General features: G+C 42.0%; 1 protein-coding gene and 1 long non-coding RNA gene across 3 annotated transcripts in view; one reads left to right on the top strand and one right to left on the bottom strand.

The window, feature by feature from the left end:
- Window positions 1–5870, top strand: part of LOC141052095 (uncharacterized) — a 61814-nt gene extending 55944 nt beyond the window's left edge. The window contains exon 8 of the long non-coding RNA XR_012220743.1: window positions 5491–5870. This is a non-coding gene — a long non-coding RNA (uncharacterized lncRNA). The remainder of the gene's footprint in view (window positions 1–5490) is intronic.
- Window positions 5871–6390: 520 nt separating this feature from the next.
- LTBP4 (latent transforming growth factor beta binding protein 4) overlaps window positions 6391–24830 on the bottom strand; it is a 190878-nt gene continuing 172438 nt past the window's right edge. For both annotated transcript variants that reach the window (XM_073549306.1, XM_073549307.1), the window contains 7 exons: window positions 22692–22754; window positions 22411–22539; window positions 19141–19284; window positions 18857–19009; window positions 17409–17882; window positions 15568–15717; window positions 6391–7660 (listed from right to left, as the gene is read on the bottom strand). In XM_073549306.1, coding sequence (XP_073405407.1) covers window positions 7512–7660; window positions 15568–15717; window positions 17409–17882; window positions 18857–19009; window positions 19141–19284; window positions 22411–22539; window positions 22692–22754 — 1262 coding nt within the window. In that variant the 3' untranslated portion in view covers window positions 6391–7511. The remainder of the gene's footprint in view (window positions 7661–15567; window positions 15718–17408; window positions 17883–18856; window positions 19010–19140; window positions 19285–22410; window positions 22540–22691; window positions 22755–24830) is intronic.

Here is a 24830-nt window from a genome sequence, read left to right as displayed (position 1 = left end):
ACTCAGGGAACTTATCTAGATGTGTGGTGAGCCATGAAAATTAAAAAAAAAATCACATTTTTTCCCACAAACATATTTTTTAGCTTCAAATTTTGCATTTTCACAAGGTTATCAGGAGAAATTGCACCATAAAATTTGTTGTGCAATTTCTCCTGAATACGCCGATACCCCAATCGTGGGGGAAAACTACTATTTAGGCGCATGGCAGGGTTCTGGAGGAATGGTGTGCCATTTGAATTTTTGAATGCAAAATTTGCTTGAATAATTAGATGACACCACATCGCGTTTGGAGACCTAGTGATTTGCCTCAACAGTGAAAATCCCTCATAAATGACACCATTTTCAAACTAGACCCCTCAGGGAACTTATATTGATGTGTGGTGAGCACTTTGACCCCCCAGGTGCTTCACAGAATTTTATAAGGTTGAGCCGTGAAAATAAATGAAAAAAATCACATTTTTCCCACGGATGTTTTTTAATCCCAAATTTTGCATTGTCACAAGGGTAGCAGGAGAAATTGCACCATTTAATTTGTTGTGCAATTTATCCTGAGTATGCTGATACTCCATATGTGGGGGAAAACTACTGTTTAGACGCACGGCAGGGCTCTTAAGGGAAGGAGTAATATTTTGGAACGCTGAGTTTGATGGAATGGTCTGCAGGTGTCATGTCGCGTTTGGAGAACCCCTGATGTGCCTAAACAGTAGAAACTCCCAACAAGTGGCCCCATTTTGGAAACTAGACCCCCTTAAGAAATGTATTTAGATGTGTGGTGAGCACCTTGAACCCCCAGGTGTTTCACAGAAGTTTATAACGTAGAGCCATGAAAATAAAGAAATCAAATTTTTCCCTTAAAAATGTTATTTTAACCCATATTTTTTATTTTCACAAGGGTAACATGACCCCAAAAATTGTTGTGCAATTTCTCCTGGGTACACCGATACCCCATATGTGATTGAAAACTACTTTTGAGGTACAGTGGAAAGGTCAGAAGGGAAGAAGCGCTATATTGGAGTTCAGATTTGTCTCGACTGGTTTGAGGGTGCCATGCCACATTGGCAGAACCCCCCATAAGTGACCCACATTTTACAAACTACTCTTCTCCATAAATTCATCTAGGGGTGCAGTGATCATATTGACACCACAGATGTGACACAGAATTTTATACCATTGGGCTGTGAAGAAAAAATAATTACATTTTTACCACCAAATTTTTGTTTTAGCCCCAGAAGGGGAAATGGTCAAAAATGGCATCAAAATTTGTCCCACAATTTCTGCTGAATGTAGACATACCTCATTTGTGGCTGTGTAATGGGATGAGATAGAATTACCTCTTTGCTTCCCTTTCTTTAATTGTCTTTGATCTACTAATGTTTACATATTGTTAATGTTGATTATGTATATGATGAATGTTTGCGGTACTGCTACATCGGAACATGTATTACCGCTCATCTTTTTGGTACTGCCACATTTATATATGTGTTACCATGCGTTAGAGACTGCGTTCCTTAGTGTTACACTGCATATAATATAAAATTTAGGGCTAAGTGCATCCTTTTGGGGACATTAGAGGATGGCACTTTAGTATATAGTTCTTATACATAGGGTAAGTGTAGTTCTGTTGTGGGCGACTAGATGGGGGCATAATAGTGGGCCTTGTAGGTATAGTTTATAGGATGTTTATAGAGGGTTAATTGTAGGAGGGGCTGCCGGATAGTAAGAGAGAAGTTTCTAGGAAGTTAGGTCAGACGGGGCCAGGGTGCCCTAGGGTCCACATGGGCTATAAGCTCGGACAGCTTGGCAGCCACACAACGTTAAAGTGCTGCAGCCCACGTTACCCACAGCCACTGTGTGTCATAGCAGTGGGCCAGTACAGGAAAGGAAAGATGTGGCGACTTATCGCCTGGGCAGATGCTTTTAGGGCAGGAGTCAGTTAGAATGTGGATATGAAGGAAGTTGGAGCTTCAACGAGATTGGTACAGATGGGCCGGATGCTTTACCAGAGGCAGCCAAACCTGGTGACTGATGATTTCCTGTCTGGGGCGAAACAGGCAGAAGGAATTGTGATCATGGCGAGGTCAGACCAGGAAGGAACTGGGGAGCAGTCTAAGACAGTTCGGTCCGGGCGTGTACTGCACAGAAGTGACAGCCAGAAAGGGAAAGATAAGGAACCAAGTGAATATCATTATGTGCCAACTGTGGATGTAACATGTGAAGCATTAAGAGAGTGATCAAGACTGTGTTTTCGTTCCTGAGGGTCACCTGAAGGAGGGATCGTTGTCGCCAGGGAAGTGCCCAGGGGAGTCTGGATGTGGAGATGCAGGTATGCTGAAGAGAAGAATACAGTTTTCTGTAGGGAAAGGACTGGACATTGATGTTACAACATCTCAGGTCACGACTACAGTCCTGTCCCTCTCTTACAGCTGTATAGTGCTGCTTAGCCATACGGCTTGACTTGGGAGGTGCAAAGCACTATTTGCCTCCTGAATCGAAGATTTTCCTAGAATAGTTTGCGAACTCCATATACAGAGCCCCTAAGTGCTAGAAAAGCAAAATCCCCCTCAAGTGACCCCATTTTGTTAATTATACCCCTTTGGGAATTTAGCTACAGGTGTAGTGACGATTTTGACTCTATGGGCAGAGTCAGACAGCCGTAGAACTCGTGCGAGAATCAAATCGCACCTCCCTTCTGAGCCCTACAGTGTGCTTAAACCACATTTAGAAGAAGAAGGCAGTGAATCACGGTCAAAAGGGCGTCAAGGACAAGGTGGATGACTGTTAGATCTCTTTATTCCACAACGCGTTGCGACAGCAGAACGCTGTCTTCATCAGGTAGGTACAGCCTGATGAAGACAGCGTTCTGCTGTCGAAATGCGTTATTGAATAGAGAGATCTAACAGTCATCCTCCTCGTCCTTGGCGCCCTTTTGACCGTGATTCACTGCCTTCTTCTTCTAAATGTGGATTAGGCACACTGTAGGGCTTAGAACGGAGGGGGCATTTGGATTTGGGAGCACAGAATTTGCTGAATTTCTTTTGGGGGGGGGGTGAGGAGCTACTTCACTTTTCCAGAGCCTTTTCATAACCAGTAACATGGAAGCCCTCTATATTTCTATTGATAGATGACGGACCTGAGTGGGGACTTGCTTTTTTGTGGATTGAGTTGAAGCTTTTATAGGGAACATTTTACATAACATCCGGGATTACATTTATCCTGCGCTCTACCCTGAGCACTTACTTTTGGGTTTCCATCTAAATCTCAGAGTGACGTGATTCAGATGGAACCCCCAAGGAATCCATTTACTATAATGAGGCAGCAGAGTTACTCTGGTCTCCATCTGGACTCTGTTCAGCGTTGTCCTTCTTTTCAGAAGTGCACAAAACTGTGTAAGACCGCTCTTTTATGCATGCCTAAAAAGACAGACACCACCAGATTATAGGCGGCCAGACAGCGTCCACAGTGCCTTCATCTGCCTCATTATAGGGAATCTTCCACCGGGGGTTCCATCTGAATCACATATTTCAGAGATTTACACAGAAACCGCAGTGTAAGCGCTCAGCGTAGAGCGACGGAAAAGTGTGAGCCGAGCCTTACTGTGATCTTTGTGATTCAGAATGAAAAAATCAATAGCAGTTGAAGATTTGTTTTTATTTATTTTTTACGCCGTTCCTCGTGCGGCATAAGTGATTAGGTAACTTTATTCTTCGGGTCGATGCAATTACAGTGATACCAGGTTTATATTGTTTCTTTGTTTGACTGCAGTCACATATTAAGCATCGACATATTTTGAGAGCTATAATTCTTCCATATTTCTGCCGACAGGGTCATGCAAAGGCTTTTTTTTTTGTGGGACGAGGTGACGTTTTTATTGGTGGCATTTTCGGGCACATGACATTTTTTGATCACTTTCTATTCCACTTTTTGAGAGGCAGAATGAACAAAAAACAGCAATTCAGGGATTGTTTTTTTAATGCCATTTCACATGTAGTAAAATTGATAAGGCAGTTTTATTCTTTGGGTCAGTAAGATTACAGCGATACTACATTTATATAGTATTTTTGTGGTTTGGTGCTTTTACACAATGAAAACTATTTTATAGAAAAAAATAATTATCTTTGCATTGCTTTATTCTGAGAGCTACAGTTTTTTCCGCTGATGGAGCTGTATGGCCGCTTGTTTTTTGCGGGACAAGATGACATTTTCAGCAATAGCATTTTTAGATACATTTGTGTTTTTTATTGTGTTTTATTCCACTTTTTGTTCAGCAGTATGATAATAAAGCATTGTGTTTTGCCTCATATTTTTTTTTACGGTGTTCACTGAAGGGGTTAACTAGAGACACAGTTTTATAGGTCAGTTCGTTCCGAACTCGGCAATACCACATGTGTACTTTTATTGTTTTTATTTATTTTTTATAAAAATCTTTATGGGTATAATATACAGTATATATTTTTATTATTATTATTTTGTGATTTAAAAAATATTTAATATACAGCTTTTTTTTACTTTCTTTTTCACTTTTTAACTTAGTCTGGTGACCCAGATGTCGTCATGATGACAGTGGGTCACCATGGGAACGTTTGGGCCACCTGCCTTTCTAATGCTGCGATCGATACTGATTGCAACATTTAGGGAGTTAAAATGCCAGGAGCAGTGAGGGCACCACTCTTGGCACAGGGTGCCGTGTGTCAGCTGTCAGAATCAGTGACACCCGGTGGCAATTGCGCATGCACAGCCCCTGTGCGCACAAAATCGCCATGACGTGTGCGTGTAAGGTCAGTACCAGCCAACCTGAAGGTATGGATACGTCCAAGGTCGTAAAGAGCTTAATGCATCACATTATTTTATTTGCCTTGGCAGCAGTTGCTTGACACTGGTCACTCAAGTTGAACACCCATACACACAAGTCTTTTTTAGTCGCAGTTCTACCCACGGTTTTACTATTTAGTACATTCTTGTAAATTTTTTATCTCCTTGGCCCAAGTCCTTACATTTCTCCACATTAAACTTCAATTGCCCTTTATTGGCCTAAACCTCCAGCTTCAATTAATCTGTTACACCCGTTCCCCGTCCTGGCGCTGCACCCAGGTCTGCCGCTGTTACACCTGGCCCCCGTCCTGGCGCTGCGTCCAGGCCTGCCGCTGCGTCCAGGCCTGCCGCTGCTCTCCGTTCTGGGCACTCACCTCGGGCCTCTCATGCTGCTGCTCAGCATTCTGTCCTGCCTCCTCCTCCTGGCGTCCTGTGAGGAGATCTGTAACTAAGGCTGTTAGGGCTCGCCCGCTCTATTGCCTTCTTAAAGGGGCAGCGTGCATTATTCAAAAAATGCAATCAACCAATGGCAGCGCACTGGCTTCTATTTCTGGCCTCTCCTCCATAGGGAGAGCGCCGGCGCAACGAGTATCTATCATTGCTACATCCGGTTCTCATGCTAACCTATCTGCACTGCATCTGCAGTCTCTGTGCATTGTCTAATGCTCTCTGTTTCCACAGCATATCAGTATCCTGTGTTACCTGGTTATATCAGCAACCATCTGGGCCTAAGCCATCCCGTTCCGCCTACAGCCATCCGAGTCCAAGGACTGTGTGAAGGTCACTGGAACCGACTCCTTACCAACTAACCGGATCCAGGACCCAGCGCATTACGGACTCTGCTGTAACCTTTGTTATCCCTTTTGGTCCCGCTGGGACAGCTACCACGTGTTCGGGGTCTAACTGGAGGTAGCACCTGTGTCCTCCGGGTATTCCATTCTGGCCCTGCCTGAGGGGTTTTACTACGGGTGCCCGGGGCTCACTAGTCACGCCCCCTTCGGAGCCCCCCGGACCGTGGTCCCGAGGTTCCACTTAAAAAATAAAAACGAATGTGAACTTCACCATCTCTGTCTCCGCTTCCATTCGTTACAAAATCCATTCTTAATATTATCCTCCTCTGTGAAGGTAACCTTACAGAGCTTATTGTCACCTGCAAATATTGAAATTCTACTCTACTTGTGTATGCCGTCTACAAGTCATTAAGAAATATAATATAAACAAGAGGGCCCGATACTGACCCCCCATGGTACCCCACTTTTAACTGAGGCCCAATTAGAGTATGTTCCATTAATAAACAACTTCTGCTTTTTGAAAACTGAGCCAGTTGTTAACCCAATGTAACACATATATTTCCCTAGTCAAATAGTTCTCATTTTATGTACCAGCATGTTTTTTTCTACCTTGTTTTTTCCAGTGTTTGAATATTCTTTCGTACTTTTAGCCATTCTTACCACACTGTATATTTTTAGGTCTTTTCCTCATAGTGTGACTTTTTCTATATCTGAAAAATCAGGGTGATTCTTTATCTATATTTGAATGGATCTTCATCGATCCTTGAAATAACTCAGACACAAACTGAAATTCTTATTATATACATATATAGTTTATTTCATTAGAATTTTTTTTTTTTATAAACAATGACTATAAAAGTGTATAAAAGTCACAATTCGCATTTGTGTAGAAAATAAAAATGAGTGTCTCGTTCGTAAGAAAATGTAGATTCTATAACCTCTGGTGAGAGGCCGAGACCTAGAATATATGATGACCCACAATGTGAAGTACCCAATCACTCCGGTGGATCTCAGTGTATGTCTTGTGTTAGCAGCTATTACTGGAGACACATATTGATTATTGATCCCTAGGAAAAACGGACCGCTGAGGCTGCATATTGGATGAGATAGAAGCTTATTTCTCTTATTGGATAAAAACACAATAAGGGTAGGCCCAAGAATACTACTTGTGCTGGTAATATCCACAGTGAATTACAGTAGCCGGCTGGTGGGTAAAATTTTACAAATCTCATCCGCATGGTGCAATCATGGAAATTTTCCTGTGGTATCTGTTTCGGATCTTACCCCTTTTGATATTGCAAGGTAAAATCCATAACTTCAAAGACCTAAAAAAAATGTTTCCTTTATGTATTTCATGAATTACTGCATCACTATATAAAAGATTTCTAACTACTTCCGTTCCCAATGTCCTTTATGAAATAAGCAGATAACACATGTGCCTGAAAGGAAAAAATGCACAGATAAGGGGTATTAAAGAAGTATCCCCATCAACATCAAAGTTTTTATCTTCTTAATATATTGCAGTCATCATATTATATAGCACTGTGTACTTACAATTGCTCATTTTGCATTTCTACCCAGATCATTCTTCTTTTTTCCATTAAAAAGTGAATAGCTCAATCCTTATAAGCTCTATGTAGAAACAGGAGGTACTTCCATATAATAAGACTGCAATATATTAAGAGGATAAAAACTTTGATGGGAAGAGAAGTGCTTCTTTAACATATAAAACTTTCAGCGGTTGCCCACAGCTGACTGCATTAAAGAGACCATTTAACATTTTGGCAATATATACAGAAAAATAAATATCTCCCTCCTGCCATACACGCAAGTTTCCCCCCTTGTTCCACACACGACGACATGGACATCACAGGAAGTCTTTGGTTTTCCAAGAAATGGACAGTGAGAAAATTATTCTTGGGAGGGTACACAGTAGTTGTGTTGTCGAGACATGACAAATCCACGGGGACAGACGCACTCATAGGATCCCTCCGTGTTACGGCACTGCCCATTCAGACACAGCAGAGTGAGATCCTCAGCTTCATCACATTCATTTACATCTAGAGGAAAAAGTAAGAAAGCACAGGATATCGAATCAATGACCGTGAAGACTCCAGCTCTCGACCTTTTCTTGTTGCCTGCACAAATACTGTGAGGCCTTAGATGAATATACGGTACATCAATCAACCTTGACATTAAAACTACATCCCTAATATTGTACCCCATGTGTAATAAGTTTCTATCAGCCAGCATTAAAAGAGTTATCCGACCTATAAAAAAAAGCAGCAAATGTTATAAAAGAATGAAAGGAAAAAAATGCATCTTACAGTGGGTACGGAAAGTATTCAGACCCCTTTACCTTTTTCACTCTTTGTTTCACTGCAGCCATTTGGTGAAGTCAAAAAAGATCATTTTTTTTCTCATTAATGTACACTCTACACCCCATCTTCACTGAAAAAAACGGAAATGTAGAAATTTTTGCAAATTTATTAAAAAAGAAAAACTGAAATATCACATGGTCGTAAGTAATCAGACCCTTTGCTCAGAAACTCATATTTAGGACAGAGACACAGTGGAATATTTTTCGTCCGAGAATCGCATCGTAAAACTCGCACTGGCTGTCGGCTCTCCTGACCTGAGCTTGACAGCTGCATAGTAATCCATCATGCTGTCATGCTCAGGTCAGGAGAGGTACCGGCCAGTCCGTGCAGTGCGATGCAATTATCGCATGAGAAATTCGGCAGTGTGACTCCAGCCTTAAGTCACATGCTGTCCATTTCCTTGTGATCCTCCTTGAGATGGTTCTACTCCTTCATTGGAGTCCAACTGTGTTTAATAACACTGAGAGGACTTGATTTGTAAAGCTATGAGGGTGTTTTCAGCTGCGGGGACAGGACGACTGGTTGCAACTGAAGGAAACATGAATGTGGTCAAGTACAGAGATATCCTGGATGAAAACGTTTTCCAGAGTGCTCTGGACTTCAGACTTGGCCGAAGGTTCACCTTCCAACAAGACAATGACCCTAAGCACGCAGCTTACATAATAAAGAAGTGTCTTCAGAACACCTCTGTGACCATTCTTGACTGGCCCAGCCAGAGCCTTGACCTAAACCCAATTAAGCATCTCTGTAGAGCCCTGAAAATGGCTGTCCACCAATATTCACCATTCAACCTGATGGAACTGGAGAGGATCTGCAAGGAAGAATGGGAGAGGATCCCCAAATCCAGGTCTGAAAAACTTGTTGTTTCATTCGCAAGAATACTCATGGCTATACTAGCTCAAAAGGGTGCTTCTACTCAATACAGAGCAAAGGGTCTGAATACTTATGACCATGTGATATTTCAGTTTGCAAAAATTTCTACATTTCTGTTTTTTTTAGTCAAGTTGGGGTGCAGAGTGTACATTAACCCCTTCCTGACATCCAACGTACTATCCCGTCCATGAGACCCGGGCCCCTATGCCCATGGACGGGATAGTACGTCTACCGCGATCAGCGGCGCCCACGTGGTGAGCGCCACTGATAGCGGCCGGGTGTCAGGTGATTATCACAGCTGACACCCGGCACAATGTGTCAGGGGCGGTCACGGACCGCCCCGACACGTTAACCCCTTGCACACCGCGATCAAACATGATCGCGGTGTACCGGGGGTTAAAGGGAAGCATCGGCAGGGAGGGGGCTCCCTCCGTGCTTCCCTGAGCCCCCCACGGCAGCGCAATGTGCAGCGCTGCTGCGGGGGGCTCCTTTCCTGCAGGCCCCCGAATCCAAGATGGCGACGGGGGCCTTCGGGGGCCTGCATGAAGCCGTCTTCCTCAGTGCCTGCAAAGCGCAGGCATGAGGAAGCCTTCTGCACTGCCTGTGACAGATCGCTGATCTGTCACAGTGATCTGTGATGTGACAGATAAGCGATCTGTCACAGGACAGTGATGTCCCACCTGGGACTATTTAATAAAGTTAAAAAAAAATAAAAAAGTGTTAAAATAATTAAAAAAAAATCGCCAAATAAATTAGAAAAAAAAAAAATATTCCCCCAAATAAATCCATTTTTTGGAAATAAAAAAAAAAAAACCAATAAAAGTACAGATATTAGGTATCGCCGCGTCCGTAACGACCCACCCTATAAAACTGTCCCATTAGTTAACCCCTTTAGCGAAACCCTTAAAAAATAAAAATAAAAAACGAAGCAAAAAATAATGATTTATTATCATACCGCCAAACAAAAAGTGTAATAACGCGCGATCAAAAAGACGCATATAAATATCCATGGTACCGCTGAAAACGTCATCTTGTCCCGCAAAAAACAAGCTGCCACACAGCATCATCAGCAAAAAAATAAAAAAGTTATAGCTCGCAGAATAAAGCGATGCAAAAATAATTATTTTTTATATAAAATAGTTTTCATTGCATAAAACCGACAAAACATAAAAAAACGACCTAAATGAGGTATCGCTGTAACCGTACTGACCCGAAGAATAAAACCGCTTTATGAATTTTACCGCACGCGGAACGGTGTAAACGCACCCCCCCAAAAGAAATTCATGAAACGCTGGTTTTTGTTCATTCTGCGTCCCAAAAATCGGAATAAAAAGCGATCAAAAAATGTCACGTGCCCGAAAATGGTACCATTAAAAACGTCAACTCGTCCCGCAAAAAATAAGACCTTACATGACTCAGTGGGTCAAAATACGGAAAAATTATAGCTCTCAATATGTGGTGATGCAAAAACTATTTTTACAATAAAAAGCGTCTTTTAGCATGCGACAGCTGCCAAATATAAAAACCGCCATAAATAGTAAATCAAACCCCCCGTTATCACCCCCTTAGTTAGGGAAAAATAATAAAAAAAAGTATTTATTTCCATTTTTCCATTAGGGTTAGGGCTAGGGTTAGGGCTAGGGTTAGGGTTAGGGCTGAGATTAGGGTTAGGGGTGTGTTGGGGTTCGGGTTGGAGTTAGAATTGGGGGTTTCCACTGTTTGGGCACATCAGGGGCTCTCCAAATGCAACATGGCGTCTGATCTCAATTCCAGCCAATTCTGAGTTGAAAAAGTCAAATGGTGCTCCTTCCCTTCCAAGCTCTGCCATGCGCCCAAACAGTGTTTTACCCCCACATGTAGGGTATCAGCCTACTCAGGACAAATTGCAAAACAATTTTTGGGGTCCGATTTCTCCTGTTACCCTTAGGAAAATAAAAAATTGGGGGCAAAAATATCATTTTTGTGGAAAAAAATGATTTTTTTATTTTCACGTCCGAGCGTTATAAACTTCTGTGAAGCACTTGGGGGTTCAAAGTGCTCACCACACATCTAGATAAGTTCCGTGGGGGGTCTGGTGTCCAAAATGGGGTCACTTGGGGGGAGTTTCAATAGTTTAGGTACATCAGGGGCTCTCCAAACGCACATGACACCCGCAGACCATTCCATCAAAGTCTGCATTCCAAAACGTCACTGCTTCCCTTCCGAGCCCCGACGTGTGTCCATACAGTAGTTTTCTCCCACATATGGGGTATCAGCATACTCAGGACAAATTGGACAACAACTTTTGGGGTCCAATTTCTCCTGTTACACTTGGGAAAATGAAAAAATTGGGGACTAATTGATCATGTTTGTGGAAAAAATACAATTTTTTTATTTTCATGCCCGGGCATTATAAACTTCTGTGAAGCCCTTGGGGGTTCAAAGTGCTCACCACACATCTAGATAAGTTCCTTAGGGGGTCTCGTTTCCAAAATGTGGTCATTTGTGGGGGGGTTTCCACTGTTTAGGTACATTAGGGGCTCTCCAAAGGCAACATGACACCCGCAGACCATTCCATCAAAGTCTGCACTCCAAAACGTCACTACTTCCCTTCCGAGCCCTGACGTGTGTCCATACAGTAGTTTTCTCCCACATATGGGGTATCAGCATACTCAGGACAAATTGGACAACAACTTTTGGGGTCCAATTTCTCCTGGTACCCTTGGGAAAATAAAAAAAAATGGTGACTAAAAGATCATGTTTGTGGAAAAAATACGAATTTTTTATTTTCACGCCCGGGCGTTATAAACTTCTGTGAAGCACTGGGGGTTCAAAGTTCTCACCACACATCTAGATAAGTTCCTTAGGGGGTCTAGTTTCCAAAATGGTGTCATTTGTGGGGGGTTTCCACTGTTTTGGTACATCAGGGGTTTTCCAATCGCGACATAATGTCCGATCTCAATTCCAGCCAAAAACGTCAAATGGCTCTGCTTCCCTTCCGAGCTCTGCCATGCGCCCAAATAGTGGTTTTCCCCCACATGTGGGGTATCAGCGTACTCAGGACAAATTGCACAATAACTTTTAGGGTCCTGTTACCCTTGGGAAAATAAAAATTGGGGTGAAAAGATCATTTTTGTGGAAAAAATATGATTTTTTAATTGTACCGCTGTACGTTATAAACTTCTGTAAAACCCTTGTGGGTTCAAAGTTCTCACGACATATCTAGATAAGTTCCGTGGGGGGTCTAGTTTCCAAAATGGGGTCACTTGTAGGGGGTTTCCACTGTTTAGGTACATCAGGGACTCTCCAAACGTGAAATGGCGTCCGATCTGAATTCCAGCCAATTTTGCATTGAAAAAGTCAAACGGCGCTCCTTCCATTCTGAGCTCTGCCATGCGCCGAAACAGTCGTTCCCCCCCACATATCAGGTATCAGCGTACTCAGGACAAATTGCACAATAACTTTTGCAGTCCAATTTCTCCTGTTACCCTTGGTAAAATAAAAAAAATTGAACCTGAAGTATTTTTTTTGTGAAAAAAAGTTAGATGTTCATTTTTTTTTAAATATTCAAAAAAATTCCTGTGACGCACCTAAAGGGTTAATAAACTTCTTGAATGTGGTTTTGAGCACCTTGAGGGGTGTAGTTTTTAGAATGGTGTCACTTTTGGGTATTTTCTATCATATAGACCCGTCAAAGTGGCTTGAAATGTGATGTGGTCCTAAAAATAAAATGGTGTTGTAAAAATGAGAAATCGCTGGTCAACTTTTAACCCTTATAACTTCCTAACAAAAAAAAATTTTAGTTCCAAAATTGTGCTGATGTAAATTAAATATGTGGGAAATGTTAGTTATCAAGTTTTTTGTGTGCCGTATCTCTGTGATTTAAGGGCATAAAAATTCAAAGTTGGAAAATTGCGAAATTTTCAAAATTTTCGCCAAATTTCCGTTTTTCTCACAAATAAACGCAAGTTATTTGAATGAAATTTTACCACTAACATGAAGTACAATATGTCACGAGAAAACAATGTCAGAATCACCGGGCTCCATGGAAGCGTTCCAGAGTTATGACCTCATAAAGGTACAGTGGTCAGAATTGTAAAAATTGGCCCGGTCATGAACGTGCAAACCACCCTTGGGGATGATGGGGTTAATGAGGAAAAAAAAAATGAACGCTTGAATTTACCAAATGGCTGCAATGAAACAAAGAGTGACAAATATAAAGGGGTCTGAATATTTTCCGTACCCACTGTAAATCCCCCATGGAATCAGAGCAGAAGCTCAAATGGTTCCCCCGGTATTTGATTAGGAGCAGTAGTCATGTACCTAACTACTGGAGCTCTGGTGCTCACACCTGAGCGGAGATGCCAGTAGTATGGCAATTAACACTGATTGTCTAAAGAGGTCATGTGCTGGCCACTTCTAAAAAGAAAAAGATGGTGGAACACTGTAGTTTTGACGCTGGATCAATTGGGGATAGGAGAATAGGGAAAAAAATGTTGTTTTTTTTTGCTATTTTAGTCTTTTCTATAACCCCTTGTGGTGTAGTGACCACTGTGCCCGCTAGGGGGCGCTGTGTGGGTGTCCCAGGATGGACGGATAGCCTAGTCCAGAGTGGTAACAGGAGCAGGGTGCTAAAGGATCGTTAGGTATCTCAAGGTGGGTGGCCTTGGGATGGAGGCTTGCTTATGTGCTGATCAGCAGAGCTGATCTTTCGTTCCAATGTGTCAGGGAGAAGTCTCCAGGTAACTGGTGAGACGGGCCAGTTACTTACAAAACCCACCCAGGGGGTGTGTTTAAGAACGCTATTGTAAAGTGTGTATGAGTGGTTGAAGGACCTGTGATGAGGTCATAGCCATGTGACCCGGTGGGCATGGCTACGGACCATATAAGGTGGCCAGGGTAGGTCACATAGAGTGAATGCCTGAACCTGGTTGGTCCATTTTGAAAGGTCCCGCTGGGAGATGTGTCTACCTTCCTAACAGAATGTGGAGTGGCTGTGTTTAATGGCTGCAAATGCCTGATAGTTCCCTGGAGGGAATGGACGTTTGCAGTGTGGAGTATGAAGCAGCCATGAGATAACCCTGACGGGGTGAGATATCTGTGAGGCTGAAGAGCCTGCATGTGGAACATTGCATAACCTGTGTGACCTCAGGGATAACAGAGCTGAACTCTGTCATGGACGCTATGCTGATGTGATATGAACTGTCTATTGCTTTGTGGGTTTATGATGCCTGAATAAACCGCATGGACTGTGATTATTTTATGGAAAAGCCGTGCCGGATATGGTAATTTGGCTGCCTAGCGGATGTCACCAACCTTGAATGACAGCGCTACCTTACATCCTTTAACATTTTACATACTAGCTCTTTGACATCAGGTCAGACAGACAAGCCTTTTCTCTCCACGTGCATCAGTGACTCTTCGACACCTATATCTCTGACATCGATTCACTAGTTGTGCATCCCTGGATCACTTTTAGTTGATACTAAACACTGCAGACTGGGAAAACGCCATAAAACCTGCCATTTTGGAGAAGCCATCATAGTTTGGCCCTTATGAAAGTCACTCATAGCTTCACCTTTGCTCATTTTCCCTATTTCTAACATATCAACCTCAAGAACATAGTGTTCACTTGTTTTTTTTTAATATATTCCATCACTTGATAGATGGCAGTGTCACCATATAATCATTTTTTCTCACGTTACCTTCCCTTTTCAGTGGCTTTATTGTAATGGCAGATTGTTCCCATTCTAATATTTATACCACTGCATTTCCAAAGCTGTTATTATTGTTATTATATGGTACAGTTATTATTGGATGTGCCAAATAGATAAGATTCAGAAACCAGATAGTCCTTCCCACACTCAGCTGGAAGGCAAAAGCAATGTGCACCCTACAAAGATCCAATTAATTGGGTGCCTTTTTCTATTTAGTGGCCCAGTTAACAAGTGGTTCATCTATAACAATCATTCTTAACAGCTATGGACATATTTGACATGGAAAAAATAATTTTTACAGATTAGTGGTTACCTTTACATAATACAATTTTACTAAATTTCAGACTGCAATAATCATTCCTTCCTTCATTTTTAGACTTCTTGATAATGCAGTTTGTAGCCTAATCCAAGTTTCAGATTTTTCTCTTGTGAGATTGTCCCTCCCAGTAATACAGATAGGATGTGAGCTCTGTGTGTGCTGCTTTATTCATTAGTTCATGAAGCAACACAGTTTCTATCCTGCACCTATTTCCTCTTCATAGGCTTTCCTCCTTATCTGTAGCCTGTTTCTCCGCCCTCTCTGAGACTGCACCATATTTCTCTTCCTCTCCAGACTGTGGAGATCTGTGTATAACCCCCTCAGTACTACTACCTTTTACGACTGAAAAAACGGAGAGGGTGGAGAGCATGATCTTTGATGGATTTGTGTTAGCTTTTCAAATCACTCGGCTAGAAAAAGTACTTAAAGACACTCTTCAGCTGTAAAAGGGAAAGACATTTCTTAATAAAAACTAATTTGAAAGTTGACATTCTGCATTTCGGAAGCAAATAAACAATCAATTAATATACAAAGGTGTACATAACCTTTAACATAGCTAAATATTGAGCCATATTTACTGCAGTGTGCATTGGACACAGCGCAACGTGACCAGAGATACAAAATACCCAAGGGAGCTTTCTGACACCTTATTGGATTTTGGAACCATTGTATTCTTTTGAACCTGGCCTCTTTCTTACCAATGCATGCCATACTTGTCATGTCCAACCTGTACCCATCGTAACAGTCACAGGTATAACCCTCTGGAACTCTAATACATCGACCATTTTCACAACCATTGAGTATCCCACACTCTTCAGCTTGGAGCCCTTCAAATTGCTCATATCGATCTGCAGGAAATTAAAAGTATATGTAAAGGGATCACATACAGTGGGGAAAAAAAGTATTTAGTCAGTCAGCAATAGTGCAAGTTCCACCACTTAAAAAGATGAGAGGCGTCTGTAATTTACATCATAGGTAGACCTCAACTATGGGAGACAAACTGAGAAAAAAAAATCCAGAAAATCACATTGTCTGTTTTTTTTTCATTTTATTTGCATATTATGGTGGAAAATAAGTATTTGGTCAGAAACAAGCAATCAAGATTTCTGGCTCTCACAGACCTGTAACTTCTTCTTTAAGAGTCTCCTCTTTCCTCCACTCATTACCTGTAGTAATGGCACCTGTTTAAACTTGTTATCAGTATAAAAAGACACCTGTGCACACCCTCAAACAGTCTGACTCCAAACTCCACTATGGTGAAGACCAAAGAGCTGTCAAAGGACACCAGAAACAAAATTGTAGCCCTGCACCAGGCTGGGAAGACTGAATCTGCAATAGCCAACCAGCTTGGAGTGAAGAAATCAACTGTGGGAGCAATAATTAGAAAATGGAAGACATACAAGACCACTGATAATCTCCCTCGATCTGGTGCTCCACACAAAATCCCACCCCGTGGGGTCAGAATGATCACAAGAACGGTGAGCAAAAATCCCAGAACCACGCGGGGGGACCTAGTGAATGAACTGCAGAGAGCTGGGACCAATGTAACAAGGCCTACCATAAGTAACACACTACGCCACCATGGACTCAGATCCTGCAGTGCCAGACGTGTCCCACTGCTTAAGCCTGTACATGTCCGGGCCCGTCTGAAGTTTGCTAGAGAGCATTTGGATGATCCAGAGGAGTTTTGGGAGAATGTCCTATGGTCTGATGAAACCAAACTGGAACTGTTTGGTAGAAACACAACTTGTCGTGTTTGGAGGAAAAAGAATACTGAGTTGCATCCATCAAACACCATACCTACTGTAAAGCATGGTGGTGGAAACATCATGCTTTGGGGCTGTTTCTCTGCAAAGGGGCCAGGACGACTGATCCGGGTACATGAAAGAATGAATGGGGCCATGTATCATGAGATTTTGAGTGCAAACCTCCTTCCATCAGCAAGGGCATTGAAGATGAAACGTGGCTGGGTCTTTCAACATGACAATGATCCAAAGCACACCGCCAGGGCAACGAAGGAGTGGCTTCGTAAGAAGCATTTCAAGGTCCTGGAGTGGCCTAGCCAGTCTCCAGATCTCAACCCTATAGAAAACCTTTGGAGGGAGTTGAAAGTCCGTGTTGCCAAGCGAAAAGCCAAAAACATCACTGCTCTAGAGGAGATCTGCATGGAGGAATGGGCCAACATACCAACAACAGTGTGTGGCAACCTTGTGAAGACTTACAGAAAACGTTTGACCTCTGTCATTGCCAACAAAGGATATATCACAAAGTATTGAGATGAAATTTTGTTTCTGACCAAATACTTATTTTCCACCATAATATGCAAATAAAATGAAAAAAAAACAGACAATGTGATTTTCTGGATTTTTTTTTCTCAGTTTGTCTCCCATAGTTGAGGTCTACCTATGATGTAAATTATAGACGCCTCTCATCTTTTTAAGTGGTGGAACTTGCACTATTGCTGACTGACTAAATACTTTTTTTCCCCACTGTACATCATAGAGTCCTCTAAAGAAAACCCAAACTTGCTCTATTTTACCATCATATGCTTCTCTCAGCCCTCCTCTCCAATTAGGGAGGCCATCCTCATCAAGTCTTCCAGGCCTCCATGGCTGTGTCCTTCGTCCATCCTCATATCCAATTCCCGTGGAGCCAGGGCTTCTAGGTCTGGTACGTGGTGGAGATGGTCGCAGTCTAGGATCATAGGGAGGTTCTGGTCTTCGGAAAGGTGGTCCTGGCTCATCTAAACCTGTATCCGGATATGAGATATCAGACTCAAAGTCTGGGGACTCAAAAGGTGGGAGGCTGTACACAGAGTCTCGTGAGCCATAGGGTGGCTGTACATGGGATCCGAACCCAACTCCAGGAGGTGGAGGGTAGGCTTCATATCCAGGTCTGACTATTCCAGGAGCGGGGTTAGCAAAAGAATCAGCTCCATACGGCACTCCATAACCTGGACCATATTCATAATCATAAGGAGATCTGAGGCCGTTGCAGAGAGCCTCAAAATCATCTACAAAGGAATAAATAATGAGTGTCAAGCCAGGCGCTACGACAATAGATTAACAAAAAGTTTGTAATGTATAGTCATGTTTTCAATTGGTTGTGATAGACTAGATAAGAAAGGTCTGTTTTTTATTTACCAGAAACAGCGCCACTTTAGTATTAAAGGCTGCGCATGGTACTGCAACTCATCTCTATTCAACTGCATGGAGATGAGCTGAAATACCAGAAGTAACAATGGAAAGGATTAGCATAAGTAAAAGGGTACTTTTCAGGATTACACAAACATGGATGCTTTTTTCCAAAAATATATTGTAGTTCAGCTGAGTGAATAGGGCTCATTTTGTAATGCATTGCACAAACTGTGCATGGATGCGTTTTTTTTTGTTTTTTTTTAGGAAAGCAACCAACATGTTTAATTTTGGACTACTCCTTTATTTCTAAAATTAATAGTGGTCTCTTGATGAGTGAACGTGCCTGGATAAAGTGTTATCTGAGCATGCTCGAGTGTGAATAGAGTGCCTTTGGCGTGCTTGAATAATACGTTCGAGTCCCTGTGGCTGCATGTCTCGCGGCTGTTAGACAGCAGCAACACATACAGGGATTGCCTAACAAAGGGGTAATCTCTGCATGTTTTGCAACTGTCAAACAGCCGTGGGGACTCGAACATAGCATTCTAGCACACCGAAGGCACTCTGTTAGTACTCGAGCATGCTCAGATAACACCTTATTCGAGCATGTGCTTGCTTATCACTAGTGACCATGCATGCACGCTATTCATACCCCTATATATGACATTAAAGGGGAATTATCCATATCGTAGGTGATGATTGCTAAATTAGTGTGGGTGGGACCCGTGTGACCCTTTTTCCATGGCTGTACAGCCGTGGCCAGATGAATTGGAACGGATCGTCTGGTCGTACATGAGCCCTGCAGCACTCACTAAATCTACGGCACTGATGGCACAAAGATAGCCAAGCGTACCCGAGTCTCTGGCTGGGCAAAGAGCACAATTCATGCCCCAGGCTTCTCCATATAGGCAGCAACATTCTGTGTATGTTGTCTGTCTCTCCATCAGAAGGCGCTTGCACACCAGGTCTGCTCCAACCGTTCTCCAGCACAGGGCTACAGTATTTTCTAAGGGAGACGAAAATGTGATTAATTACCTACTGTAATTAGGAGGCATCTTCCATGTCAGACCATAATGTAATTGCTAAAGCAAATTGCTCATAAGCAAACATTCCTGTACTTTTTTGCAGTCCACTCACCTGTAGCCTGGCTGGTGTTGGTGATGCATCTCCGCAGCGTTGTGTCCAGCACCAGCGGGGGATTACATGTGCAGAAATAGGACCCAACTGTATTAATACAGTTACCACCCTCGCATACGTCTTCCTCCTGGCATTCATCATTATCTGCAAGTGAAAAGAAAACTTCTTAAACTTATCATGAACAAAACGTTTTGTACTTAATCCAATCTGCATTTCAATATTTTTTTACATTGGTCATTGATAGGACATACAAGTGCAGAATGATTTTCTATAATATTTAGTATTTCCCATGTGATTCTTGGCAAGTTGTCACGGTTCAGAAAGAAGCACTTTTTTGTCAGAAATAGCGCCACTCATGTCTGTAGTCTGTACCTGGTATTAGGCTATGTGTACAGGTAGTTTTAGGTGCTGCAGATTTTTCCGCGCGGATTTGGAAAAATCCGCAGGTAAATTCTCAGGTCAAAAGACCTGCGGTTTACCTGCGGATTAGCCTGCGGTTTCACACCTCTACAATGGAGAAGGTGTGAAACCGCTGTGGATTCCGCACAAAGAATTGACATGCTGCAGATTTGAACCCGCAGCAAATGCGTGCAGAAAAATCCGCAGCATGTGCACAGCGTTTTTCAGTTTACCATTGAAAACAATGGTACCGTACAACACACCTAAATCTGCTGCGGACCCGCAGAGCCTGAAACGCTGTGGATCCGCAGCAGAATCCGCACCGTGTGCACATGGCCTTGCGGTGCTTCAATACTAGATACCGCCCATTACTAAGAGTAGCACTGTTTCTAGTTATGACGTAATACCAGATGCAGCAAATGGTCAAATGTAGCGTTGTTTCTGGATATCTGCAATACCAGGAGCAGCCATAGAAAAGAGTGGCGTCACTTCTGACTAAGCTGCAATACCAGACACAGCCCATACATAAGAGTGATGTCACTTCTGACTAAGCAGCAATACCAGACACAGCCCATACATAAGAATGGTGTCTCTTCTGACTAAGCTGCAATACCAGACACAGCCAGTACATAAGAGTGGTGTCACTTCTGACTAAGCTGCAATACCAGACACAGCCCGTACATAAGAATGGTGTCTCTTCTGACTAAGCTGCAATACCAGACACAGTCCGTACATAAGAGTGGGGTCACTCCTGACTAAGCTGCAATACCAGACACAGCCCATACATAAGAATGGTGTCTCTTCTGACTAAGCTGCAATACCAGACACAGTCCGTACATAAGAGTGGGGTCACTCCTGACTAAGCTGCAATACCAGACACAGCCCGTACATAAGAATGGTGTCTCTTCTGACTAAGCTGCAATACCAGACACAGTCCGTACATAAGAGTGGGGTCACTCCTGACTAAGCTGCAATACCAGACACAGCCCATACATAAGAATGGTGTCTCTTCTGACTAAGCTGCAATACCAGACACAGCCCGTACATAAGAATGGTGTCTCTTCTGACTAAGCTGCAATACCAGACACAGTCCGTACATAAGAGTGGGGTCACTCCTGACTAAGCTGCAATACCAGACACAGCCCATACATAAGAATGGCGTCTCTTCTGACTAAGCTGCAATACCAGACACAGCCCATACATAAGAGTGGTGTCACTTCTGACTAAGCACATAGATAAGAGTGCAATACCAGACAGAGGCCCAAGGTAAGAATGGTGCTGCTTTGGGCTGAGCGGCAAGACCAGTTAAAATATGCTCAAATGGAGTTTTTTGGAGGCGGATAAAAGTTTTTATAGTGAAAACCACTGCAGGAAATGCTGTTTTTTGGGGCTCAGTTTTTCTTTTCCTAAAGCTTTTTTTAAAGAGAGTTTGAAGCACTTATTTCTTGATTTATATTTTTAAGCCTTTTTTTAGAGCCTTTTTGACTTGATGTATATGAAGTAGTGCCTTAAAAACTGACGCGCACTTCCATTATTTTACTCTGCATTTTTAAGAAAACTATTCAGAAAACAAAGCTCAAGAAAACTCCTCAAATGAATAGCATATTGGATTTCAAAATAAAGAAAAGCAAGAGGTTTCCTAGCATTTTCGTAGCTATTTTTTGAAGCAGTTTTTAGTGTAGATCTGCTCAAAAAATGTAAAATAAATCTCATCATGATTCATCAAAGTGCTTACTAAAGAAATCTGGCATAAAACATTTTGACTTTTGGCATTTTCACACTTGTTTTGGAAAGCTCTGCCAAAATGGGCGAAACTGGGGCGGGACGGGGTGTATTGACGCCTGCTCGTCTAATTCTTGACCTTACGCCACAAATTTTACTCCAGTTTCTAAATGGAGTAAGATATATGGCAAGCAAATATGTGGCATAACATAACTACATACAGGTATCATGGTATTTAGGAATACCACTTCAGATATGAGCAGTCAAAATAGGATAAAGCCCCCTTGTTCCGATATACAAGGTGCTTTATTATGCCAACGTTAACACAAGCTTTCTATACTGTATGTATCACGATATAAGCTTACATACATCTTTCATAAGTCCTATGTAAAACTCCCCATAAATGATGGATGGCGGACATGGAATTTCCATTAAAGGGGTATTCCCATCTCCAACACCCTATCCCAATATGTAGTAGGTGTAATAATAATAATATTAGCAAGTACCTCCAATTAAAAATGTAGTACAGTTCTTCTGATTCACTATGTCGCTTACTCCATGTGCAGGGCATTGCAGTAGCTTAGGTATCCACGGTTACAACCACTAATATAGTGATAGTTAGCTGTTAGTGATCATAACCATGGATATCTAAGCTACTGCAATGCCCGGCAAATGGGGTAAGCGACATAGTGAAACAGAAGAACTGTACTACATTTCTAATTGGATAAATTATAACACATACTACATATTGAGATAGGATCTTGGATTGGGAATACCCCTTTAAGTGACAATTAACAGGATATATTATTATTATTATTATTTATTTATATAGCACCATTGATTCCATGGTGCTGTACATGAGAAGGGGTTACATACAAATTGCAGATATCACTTACAGTAAACAAACTAACAATGACAGACTGATACAGAGGGGAGAGAGGACCCTGCCCTTTCGGGCTTACATGCTACAGGATGGTGGGGAAGGAGACAGTAGGTTGGTGGGTTGCAGCAGTTCCGGTGTTGGTTGAGGTGATATCACCGGTAGTGGTGAGAGAGAAAGATGTAGCGGGGTCATTGCAGGCTGTAGGCTTAGTGGCTGTAGGCATAGTGGCTCTCTACAGTCAGTGTGCAGCATTACGTGAACCTTACCTACACACTCCATTTGATGAACATCGTAGTAGTAGCCATTTGAGCAGTAGCAGGCAAATAGCGGATCCTTGTTAAGACATACACCTCCTTTGCAGAGTTCTGGTCCAAAGAGCTTACATTCATCAACATCTTAAATAGAAACACGTGATAAATATATGATTAGAGGGAAAGTTTGTTTAAAGTGTGAAACTCAATGTATGACAGATGCGAGTCCCATCTTACAGACACAACCTGTCCAATGATGTCGCAGTTCAGTACAGAAATGTATCCCTAGCACAAACCTTTGCTTTCTTGACCTGACGCAATATAGCCAACTCCATCAGGACACAACCTTCGGTATTCAGCTAAAAAAGAATTAAAAAAAAGACTTGAGAACCAGAACTGTATCATGTATGATTGAGACCCCTTGGCAAATAATGCCTGGAGGCCAAAAAAACCCAGTAGGGCGGCCATATAGTGTATTTCTCAAATAATGGTGCCAACACCACTACCATTCAGTGCCAAATAGAATATACACGATGTCTTCATAAAGTGACCTCTAATGCCTACATAATAATGGTATGTACGGTAGTTCCTGTGCCAGTAATATTACAACCAGTGCAATACGTTCAGACACAGTGCACAAGATTGGGGTACACTATCTAACGAGTCGCGAAGATACTCAAAAGATATGTAATAACTTGCTGATCACTGGGGGGGGACAATCACTAGGACCCTGATCAATAAAATAAAAAGCCCTGAAATTGCCATTGTCCTATAGACAATGAATGGTGTGCTGTATCTGCTCCATACTAATGGGGCATTTCAGAGCCACGTTTTCTGGATCAGGCGTCCCAGCTGTCATACTCCCAAAGGCAGATTTTAAGGGATTCAGAAAGAGAATTGGAGGGATCCAATGGCTGGATATCCTTAAGGACAAAAATGTCCAGGAAGGATGGGAAATCTTGAAAAATGAAATTCTCAAAGCACAATTGTTAACAATTCCGAAAAGAGGGAAGAATAGGAAGCATTTAAGGAAACCTGGATGGATGAACACAGAACTTAAGCACATGCTAAAAAGGAGGAAAGAAATGTTTATAAAATGGAAAGAGGGAGGCATATCTAAAGAAGAATATAATGCTGTCTGCAGAACTTGCAGGGCACAAATCAGATTATCTAAAGCTGACAATGAATTGAGGCTTGCAAAATACGTCAAAAGCAATAATAAAGGATTTTGGGGATATGTCAAAAGTAAAAGAAAAGTCAAAGATGCTATAGGATTTTTACAGGATGAAAATGATGAAATGGTAAGACAGGATGTTGAGAAGGCTGAACTTTTAAATTCCTATTTTGCATCTGTTTTCTCTCAGAAAGGAAATGTATCATCAACTGTTCTTCACTGTCCTATTAAGGGAATAGAAGAATCCAGGATATCTATAAACAGAAAGCTAGTGAGGAAACACTTAGCTAACCTAAATGAATTCAAGTCTCCAGGTCCAGATGAATTACACCCCAGAGTACTGAAGGAGAAAGCAGACGAAATTTTTGAACCCCTCTCCATAATCTTTGAAAATTCTAGGAGAACAGGAGAAGTCCCAGAAGACTGGAGAAAAGCAAATGTTGTTCCTATCTTCAAAAAGGGGAAGAAGGTGGATCCAGGCAACTATAGGCCTGTGAGTCTGACTTCTATACCAGGAAAGATCTTTGAACAAATTATTAAACAACATGTATGTAAGTACCTGGATAAGAATGAAGTGATTAAACAGAGTCAGCATGGGTTTGTAACTAATAGGTCATGTCAGACTAACTTAATTTCCTTCTATGACAGAATCACTGATTGGGTGGATCAGTGAAATGCTGTAGATATAGTATATCTTGACTTCAGCAAAGCATTTGACAAAGTATCTCACACAATCCTTATTGAAAAAATGGCTAAGTATGGAATGGATAAGGCAACTGTTAGGTGGATTCACAACTGGCTTAGTGATCAGACCCAAAGAGTGGTCGTAAATGGCTGCACATCCAGTTGGAAGAATGTCTCAAGTGGTGTACCACAGGGCTCTGTCCTGGGCCCTGTATTGTTCAACATCTTTATCAATGATTTAGATGAAGGAATTGAGGGTAAACTGATTAAATTTGCTGATGACACAAAGCTAGGAGGGATAGCTAATACTAGAGACGAGAGAGAGAGGATTCAAAAAGATATAAATAAACTGGAGCAGTGGGCAGCAACTAACAGAATGGTTTTTAACAGGGAAAAATGCAAAGTACTACATCTGGGCAATAAAAATGAAAAAAGGATATACAGAATGGGAGAAATAGGGCTAAGCAACAGCACATGTGAAAAAGATTTGGGTATACTAATAGATCACAGACCGAATATGAGTCAACAGTGTGATGCAGCAGCAAAAAAGGCAAATGCAATTCTAGGATGTATTAAC

The sequence above is a fragment of the Dendrobates tinctorius genome, unplaced genomic scaffold (genome assembly GCF_039654945.1).
Source record: "Dendrobates tinctorius isolate UK_male_01 unplaced genomic scaffold, ASM3965494v1 ptg000158l, whole genome shotgun sequence".
NCBI lineage: Eukaryota > Metazoa > Chordata > Amphibia > Anura > Dendrobatidae > Dendrobates > Dendrobates tinctorius.
The sequence above is the reverse complement of the archived record's forward strand: the minus strand, read 5'-3'. Positions and strand labels throughout refer to the sequence as shown.